At 38.4% G+C, this 9644-nt stretch overlaps 1 protein-coding gene across 2 annotated transcripts; it reads left to right on the forward strand.

The window, feature by feature from the left end:
• The first annotated feature begins 395 nt into the window (after positions 1–395).
• On the forward strand, positions 396–7110 carry mbip (MAP3K12 binding inhibitory protein 1). Of its 2 annotated transcripts, none has more exons than XM_070842542.1 (9): positions 396–515; positions 1449–1565; positions 1757–1960; positions 2546–2642; positions 2991–3056; positions 3523–3681; positions 4136–4233; positions 6581–6619; positions 6715–7110. In XM_070842542.1, exons 1-9 carry the CDS (start codon positions 396–398, stop codon positions 6820–6822), a joined length of 1008 nt encoding a protein of 335 aa, XP_070698643.1. In that variant the 3' UTR covers positions 6823–7110. The 2 variants fall into 2 exon arrangements, with proteins under 2 accessions (XP_070698643.1, XP_070698644.1); XM_070842543.1 differs by having other exon boundaries at positions 400–515; positions 4139–4233.
• Positions 7111–9644: the final 2534 nt, after the last annotated feature.

A 9644-nucleotide genomic window follows, 5' to 3' on the forward strand; every position in this document is an offset into this window, starting at 1 on the left:
TATTGTTATCCCGAAGGAAATTTTGTTACAAATGAATTAGAATTAAGATAGTAAAATTAGATATTTGTAGTATTTTATATCTGTGGAAAAAACGCAGCAAATAAAAACAAATAAAAACACACATCCTGTGTAAAAGACCCACGCCAAAAGGAGCCAAACAAAGTTAAATTCAATCATTACGTAATTACATTATTTCCTGTTCAATCTCAGATAACTATAAACCTAAAGTACACATATAATACAGATATAAATACAGTAATAGTATTCTGTGCTCCTGTTTTCCTGATACCCACCAATCTACTCGCGCATCAACTGAGGTGTGACTGTGCGCATGCGCGTCACACTATCTCATCCCAACCAATCAGCAGCCAGCATCGTGCAGACGTTGACCCACAATGGCGGATACAATGAAGCTGAGTGGAAACCACGCTCCTCCTAATGAATCCAGTAAAATGTCCAGTTACAGGGACTGCATGTGTGTGATACTGAAATTGCTAGCAGACTTCGGGAAAGAGGTTGGTTGACATCGGTTGAGCCGCGTAGCCCCGGAGGACGTTTCTGTTTTTAGTCCGTGTTGTTAGCTAGCTAGCTAGCTACATGCTAATGTTTTTAGCATCCCGATGTAAGTTAGCAGGACTGCTTTGATACACTTCAGTCATTGTTAACCAGTATCCAGACGGTGTTTCCAACAAGCAAGCTGCAACAAAGTAACCGTGCTTGCATTTATGCTCAGTTATTTTATTTTGATGCTAAACAGTTCACAGTTCACTTGTTCAGACATGGCTAAACTAGCCAGTCATTAATTTAAACAAAATCTCCAAATCTCACTTCGACGCAGCTGCTTTTCTAGCTCTCCTTTGCAGCCTGCATTCAACCTACCAACTGTATAATCAGTGCTCACCTAGTATGGTCGCTTGGTTGCATTATTCTGTAAAAGAATAAAAAGTACACAATGTAAGAAACATCATTTGTATTAGCTGCATGTCTACTTTCATTATGTAAAAAAGCTTTTTTCCTTTAGTGTTAGCAGCATCCTCATTGTGGTTGTGCACTGTTGTTTCCAGGTAAAGATTATTGTTATTTTAAGTCTTTTTTTCATAAAATGTAAGAAAATAGAAAAGAATTAAAAGTACCCATGATCCAAGATTTCAAATAGCTTGTTTCCACAATCCAAAAATATCCAATTTACAATGATATAAAACACAGGAAAGCAGAAAATACTGCCTACCTAACACAAAATGATTACATGAAAAGTTATTAAATGTTTGATGCTAATGAATTCTCAAAGTAGATGCACCATTCCATATTATAGGTCATCAACTAATCAACTTGACGTATGTGTACATTATCCTCAGACCATGCTAATCAATGTTAAATACTTAATAATCTGCTTTACACTAACGTCCAGGCCGGTGTAACATCTTTTTGGTTGTGTTTTTGATATTCAGCTCAAATTAAGTGATGCTGTTCTGAAAATAGAAGTCAACGTCGGCGCCGTAGATCTTCCACCTTCACCGGATGCTCACACGTACAGATGTTTGCATGAGCACATCACTAAATTACAGGTACTTTGGCTACAAACTGCAAATTGTTAATTTCAATATTTTGATGTTAACTACATGATTTTAGCTAGTCACGGCTAAAACGGTTTACGAATTTGAAGAGATGACCTCATCGTTATTTGAATTTTATTAAAAATGAATAAGATACTACTTATTGTTTTATGTAAAATTCTTACCTCCCCAACTGTTTTTAGGCTGTTTCAGAAAGCTTAAAGACATTGGTGGATGCTGATACGTCATCTACAAAAGACAACACACCATATGATGATGCCACCTCGTCGTTGCTCATAGAGCAGACGGCTGCACTGTCTCAGCACCATCCTCCCAGCTCAGAGGCTGCGGAGAGCAAGACGGCGGCTGATGACATCATGGTTCAGATCAGAGCCAGGAAGTCAGAGGTTGGTCTCAGTCAGCAGATCTGTCAGCTGTTCTGGCAGTGACATTTTTAGAGCCCTCTTTTACTCTCTGTCAAGCAAATGAATAATCATAAGTAATTGCTCCTGAGGATATGCACATGACGTGCCGCAGTGAAGCAAATGCTTGATGGAGATCTGATAAGCCAAGTTCAGCAGAGAATAAGGGGTACTTTAGTGCTGTGGTCGGGTAGAACAGACCACATTGGTGGAGGGCTTTGAGAGAGGGCCAGGTCCTTGATGGATTATGAAGTGGTTGCTCATTACTCTGAGATTGCATGTGGATGAAGGACAAGAGGCCCCATTCTGTTGTGCATTTATTTTGGTAGCCAAGCAAACAGCATTCATATTCCATCATGTGATGATGACAAGCAATTCAACTTTTTTGGCTACCTGAAATAATTTTCTACTACATTTCTCATTCTATGTCATGTAAATTGCTCCACCCTGTTTGCACCAGATCATTAGGCTTATGTATGCAAAAAACCTCATTGCATTGTTGACACCTATCAATAGCTCATCAGTCCATCGTGTCTTATTATCTGTTTTGTCTCTCCATTGTAACCCTAGATTGAGCGAAGAATATCTGCATTTATGGAACGCAAGCAGATGGAGATCAATGAAAACAATGTGCGCGAGTTTTGCAACGTGATCGACTGCAATCAGGGTGAGAATGGGAAAGAGGTTGGGGGCAGGGTAGAGAGGGAGCCTGCACACAGATTGCCAATGTTTGGGAGAGAGCTGATTTCCACAGGCGAGAGGTCAGGCTGAACTGCTCCAAGAGTGCGGCTGAAGTAGCTAACACACTCGGCCTCATAACACAACCAGCTTTGTCCAGAAAAACACGAGACAGAGGGCCTTTTTTAATTCAGAGCCTATGTGAGACACCAGTTATAGAAATCAGGACACAGTAATGGCAATAGTTGTAATTTAAGTGATTATATATCATTTTTTCCCTAATCACTCCTGTGTTACTTTCTAAATACATTTTTAAATTAACATCTCTCCTCTGTAGAAAACAGCTGTGCCAGAACAGATGCAGTTTTCACTCCTTATCCAGGTTTTAAAAGCCATGTGAAAGGTAAGAATAAATGAATATTTGCTACAAATGTCAATGTGACATTTCTTAACAGCTGTATTTTATGAACTACACCCATCATTTTTGGAAATTACACACATAATTTTGAAAGGTCATAGGTCCATAATCCTAAAAAATGACGTAACAATGTTGTTGATTCATGTTTTTCGGTTTAATTAATACAATTAACTTCAAATGTCACCTTACAACACATTACATGTATCAGGACAAAAATCTGATATGGGGTACTTAATCAAAAAAATTAGGCTGAACAATTTAAACACCAACAGATTTTTCACTGTAAATTAATCTAAACTATCTGATAAATGTCAAGGGTTTTGTAGGACCCCTCTATGCATCTGCATGTTTTCTATGTAGCTCAAGGCCCTGTTAAACCATAGTAATAACTAGTCTCTAGTTAATATTGTGTTCACCTTCTGTTTATGTGTTATGTTGCTTGACTGGCTAGTTACACGTGTGGTAAACACTTATGGGCCCCAAACTCGTGGTGGTGGGGGGCAAGGAGAGGCTCAGGAGCAGCAGAGGGGGCCGATGGCAAGAGACTGCGGAAATGCAGCTATAGAGGAACGACTTCACAACATCGAGACTCACCTGAAACTCCCAACAGGTCAGAGGAGGACAAAGACACACAAGTTATACTAATGCAGTCATTTACATACAGTCAAGTCTTTACAGTTATCACAGATACGTTTAAAAACTCCTGCTAAAAAAATTCAAATTCAACTGCTACTTGTTATCATATTAATTTGCAGCTGAACTGAAATATTCATAATAATTTTGAATTACAGCAATTTTCCACTGTAGTGTATATAAAATGTGACGCACTGAAATGGTTATGAAGGTATTGCAGTCTGTTCACGAAGTATAATTCATCAAAGTCTTTGTTTTTGCTGAATAAGAAAAGAGGTCAGTCTCTAAAAATAAGCTAATTGATATTAACAATGTGACATTATCAGTTTTGAAATAAGTCGCTATGACTCATAATGTCACCATTCATTTGTTGAATTTGTCGTGGAAAATCATCAATATTCACACTGTTCAATCACTGATTTATTCCTAAGCAGGCCCAGTGCCACTGAGTGTCTACCAGAGACTAAAGACGCTGGAGGATCGTATCCTGGAGCTGGAGGGACTCTCACCCGAGTACTTTCAGTCCACGGTGAGTCTTCTGGCTTTGAGATAGATACACAAAAGGCACTGAATAATTATCCCACAGTGTTCAGTCAGGGTTCATGCACAGGCCTTACTGTAATCACTGCCATTTCACCATTTGTATTAAACTTCTATGTTTTGTTTTTCGGTACTAGTGTGCTACTGCTTGCCACACTATTTTGTGCCCTTTGACAGCTTATCAACCTCTAGCATTTAGTTGATAGCACACATAGTATAATTAAATTTTAGTTAGTGGTTAAAAGTGGGTCAAATAAATCCACTTCATAGTGCAGCGATTAAATAATTAATTATTGATTCCTGCCTTTTGGAATTTTAAAAGGTATATTTTTCCCAGTCAGTTACACAGTCACATGGTGATGTAATATAAATGACTCAATAATTGTCTTCGATATGTTGTCCACTGCCACATAGCCCTTATCAGGAGCTGTGTGATACCTTCCTCTTCTTCTACTATTTCTTCTCAGTCTTCGTTCTCCTGTTGCTGTGTGGATTTTTTTATTGTGAACAAACAAAAGTTATCTTTACTTTCAGTGTTTACTCACCAGAACACATTTATGTATTCTGATTGTAACCAACCTGTTGAATGCATTTCTGTTCTCATAAAACACCCATGAAGCATTTTTTAAAATGCATACAGGGATTACATCCATGTTTACTTGCCAGCATATTTCTTCTTGTCTTCTCTGGCAAATCACTGCATTTCTTGGCACATTTTCCATTCACTCTAGAAAAGAAATGGACAGGGCTTCCAGGTCTGAAAAGTGAAGTTTGTGTGGAATTGCCTCAAACGTGCAGTCTTTCTAATGGCCAGCAGGGGGAAGTCTGCTGGATGCAAAAAGAAGCCCCATTTTATCCAAGAGAAACAGCCCCTAATTCTCACTTGCTTTATTTGTATAAGTAAACACTTTCCTGATGAGTTTATGGTCTCCATCGCTACTTGCAAGTCTTCTTCAATGCAACATGATGTTAATATTGTACATTATCATCCCATTTAGTGTAAAATAGACAATAAAGCAGGGTATGCCTTAGGGCGGAGCTACCTTGTGACTAACCAATCAGAGGCAGGTCATGCCTAAACCTAACCAATCAGAGGCGGGGTCTTTGTGGAAATGAACCTCTGGTTCTGAAACCAAGAGGCTGATGGCCAAAATGCAAAATTGTGCAAAAGAGGCAATATTAGTTTGTCGTAGGCAAAATCATGTCAAGATGAAACATACTTACTGAGAGGAGTCTGTGGGTGATGCTAATGGAGCTTCCCTTGATATGCCCCCGTACTTCAACACGTTTCCCTCCTTGATATACACTCAAGCTGATTTGAGTCAAAAATGCAACGTGTCTGGTTAGATTTACCTTAACTATTAGGTCAGTGCAGACAGCTCACTCAAGAAGCGACTGCACCATGCCTTTTTAGTGAAGCACAGACTCAAAAGATGTCAGTAAGTAATTTCTTGGACTTCATATTCAGCCCAACAGACTTCAGCAGAGTCACACAGACTCTAATTTCCCATCTTGAAGGAGTCTGTCCAGTATGTTTAGTTATCTGAGTAAGTGTGCTTAAGATGCTGCATGTCTCTTCACACTGGTATTTCTCAGCACAGCATGCTGCTTCTGTGAGTATGCTGCTCTCCATCTGCTTTTGACTCACTGCATGTTTGTTTGAGCAGAGCAAGAGATGTCGAGTGTCTTTGAATAAACTGATGGGGCCTTTTATATTCGGAGTACCACTTTTTTTTTTTTGGCAATTTCTGTAATACTGTAGTTTACAGTGGTGTGGTGTTTGCTGAAGAGCTGTACACAGGCCCACTATATCAAGACCAGCATTTTAACACTGAACGTTAAAGAAGGCTCCTTAACAAATTATGTAGCAATTTATAAATTAATAATCCCCAAAGGGTTTATGGATAAAATCGACAATGTGGAATGAAAACCCATTTCTGGGAGCAGTGTCCGTGACATCCCCTGCTCAAGCTTGATCGATGACATTTGTCAGATGTTGCCTCTATTATCTTTTTTTCCAATGTCTACAGTCTCTGACTACTGTCAAGATATCAAAGACAAAAAGATCAATCAAAATTAAATGAATATATACTGCATTTCTTGTTTCTTTGCTTGTAAAATTTGACTTTTTGTTTCATTACATGGATATTAGGAAATTCAAAGCCTATGCTTTCGTGTTTCACAATGTTTTTCCACTTCATTGTGTCCGTGGCTCCAAAGTATTATTTTTTTTCAGGCCTTGAAGCAAAGTAAGAGGAGAAACAGAAAATGTTTCTCAAAGCTCGAGCCAGTTCAGGCAAAAAGGTCTAATGTGTACTTGTGAACTTTTGTTATAGAGTCACCTGCACAAGAGACCAAAGACGTCACCCTCTCAGGTTAGTTGTTTCTTTGTTTCCTTTCACTGCAATTTGTAAGTGGAGGTTAACCAGTTCTGATCTATTGATCAGTTTTTTCTTACTTTGTCCTTCAGGCCTGCAGTCTGACAGAGCTGGACGAGAAGATCAGTGCCGTGAAAGCAGCACTGCTGAAGAGGGTGACAGAGTTCGGGCCTGGATATGGAACAGAGTGTCCACTATAACATACCCACAAGCCAATGCTCCAAACACACAAGTCTGCTAAAAAATCCAACGTGCATCAGTGGTTTATGTTTGTATTCCTTATTTCTTCATTTGGAGCATTCTCACAACATGCTGGTAAAAACACAAACCTTAAACATGGGCCTCACTTCATGGACAATAAAGACAGAAAAACTGTACTCATCTAAATAATTTTGTAGTTAACTGAGATATTATCGCTGCATAAATAAAAGTATTACTTTCATGAAAACTTTGACTCATAATTTAATCATGAGCTTAACATAACATCAAATCAGCTCCTTTATTTTATTGGTTAAAAGAGGTGTGAAACTCTGGATTATTTTCATTTTCAAATTAATATTGCATTTTCTTAAGATATTAATCATTGTCAGCAAATACTGTAAATTCCCAAAGTCTTTGGAGAAGTCTTCAAAATACCTTCTTCAGTCTATCATACCTTAACATTTTTACATTTAAAAAGCTGTAATAAATGTTTTGTTTAAATTATAACTTAAATGATTAATCAAATTGACAAATCAATTGAACTCTAATAGATAATATCACAACCTGAACTACATCTTTAAAAAAAATTTGAATATGATAAATATATACACACACACATATAGATATGTATAGATATATAGATATGTATAGATATATAACTTCATCATTGATGTTTAACATCTCCATCTTTGAGGTCTAATGCAGGGAAGGTGTGTGTGTGTGTGTGTGTGTGTGTGTGTGTGTGTGTGTGTGTGTGTGTGTGTGTGTGTGTGTGTGTGTGTGTGTGTGTGTGTGTGTGTGTGTGTGTGTGTGTGTGTGTGTGTGTGTGTGTGTGTGTGTTCGTTCATGTCTGTGTAATTGAGATGAATCTGAGGGAGCACCTGATTTATCTGCCTGACTGCTGTGTGACGATGATCACCCCTAATGGTTGTCATTATAGTAAATGACCTGATTACTGCAACTCTGTTTGGAAAACATATTGGAGACCCAACAAACCAGCATTAAACGAGACGCCGCTGTGTTTGACACTGTGACATGTTTATAAAAGGCTTTCGCGTAGTGCTTTAACCGAGCAAGCGGCTAAAGCAATATCATGATTTTATTCTGTTATGAGTAAACCGTATTATCTTGAAACTGCAGTCAAGGATTGCTTGAGTTTAGCAGTTATTTAATGCCTGCAGTGGTGGAAGAAGTACTCCAATATTTATGTAAAAGCACCAACACAACTACTACAGTTTGGTAGTTTAATCCAGAGGTTACCAAGTTGGAGGTCTGACCCCCTCCGAAGGGCCATGAGATAAATCTGGGGGGTTGTGGGATGACTAATTAGGTAGAAAAAAGGAAAAAGAAAAGTTCTTATATGTATTGTATATATTTGTTTTTTCTCCATCCTTTGCTTTTTTTTGTGAAATATTGTATAATTGTTCCACTTCAGCCTCATACAGTTATGAAAGCATGTCTCTATAATGGTACTACTAACAACTGCTAGACATCTTAACTGTGACAAGAGCCCCCCATAGACGCTACAACCTGGACTGCTCATTTGTCACAAGCCAAAAATGTTATAATCCACAGGTTTATTCTTTCCCACTGCGTTATATTTCATTATGGCTGTGGCTCACAGGCAGAGAGGGTTGTCCATCAACTGGAAGGTTCGATCACCGGCTCCTCTAATTCATCATGTCAGAGTGCCCTTGGACAAGACACTGAACCTGGACAAGACTCTGGGTTTCCAAGTCTCCTCCAACCTAGAGTCCTCCTGTATGAATGATGGGAGAATAAGGATGTAATGTAAAAGCGCTTTGAGTGGTTGAAATGACTAGAAAGACGCTATACAAATACAGACCATTTGCCCTTATCTAAGATCTTACCCACAGAACAGGGGGCTTGTTTTTAGCGTGGGAACAGCTATGTCGTCATTAATGACGTCATGCTTTTTCATGGTAGTTTTATTGTATCATTGTGTTGTAATTGCTGTTTGTGCTCTTCTGTATTTATTTTATCACTGGGTTTCGTGTATTACAAATCACACTACAAATTAGCTTAGGCTATTACTGCTGTATTTTGTGGCACTGATTCATGCTATGTACTTGGCAAATATAATAATACAAATAAACAATTACTGTAACCAAACTCACTATAACTGTCAAATACATTTAGTAGAGTATTTTCCTGAAATATAGAGGAGTGATGTAGCATAAAAAGGATTATACTATGTGCCACACTTGAGTAAATGTACTTGCTTACCAAAGCTGCCTGTTTGAGTCAAGTTTAAAAGAGGAAAGTAACAACTTCCTCAATGAAATATCCATCTTTAAAAAATACTTCTGAAGTGATTAGTTGCTAGTAGTTCAATATGAAAGCTCCGACACAGATTGTCCGTTAGAGACACCGGTTGGAAGATTAAGGTGCTTCAAAATTGAACTCCTCTGGTGCTTCTTCTCATAGAACAAAAAGACAATAATAGTTTGGATTTTTGAATTAATTTTGCAACAGGTGTGACAAACAGAAACAGAAAAAACAACTTTCTCACGTCTTTGGAAATGACTGTAACTCCCCTTCCTTTTCTTTGCAGTTGCCCTTTTGTGTGTCACGTCAAGATTTATTTCAGAGTTGATTGATGGAGTGACCTGAATATAATAGAAAACGTTGCATTGTGTTTTTCGGAAGATATTTCATTCTTAACGTGGAAATGGGCTGTTTTTTTGTGTGTTTTTCCAGCCTCTCTTTCAGGTGTACCTCGCTTGTTCGGCTCTGTCCGTCTCTTGCTCATAGACTGGAACCTTCTAGGCAACAAGGGGCCACAATTTGCTGGGAAGGG

This window comes from Pempheris klunzingeri, chromosome 13, assembly GCF_042242105.1.
Source record: "Pempheris klunzingeri isolate RE-2024b chromosome 13, fPemKlu1.hap1, whole genome shotgun sequence".
Taxonomy (NCBI): Eukaryota; Metazoa; Chordata; class Actinopteri; order Acropomatiformes; family Pempheridae; genus Pempheris; species Pempheris klunzingeri.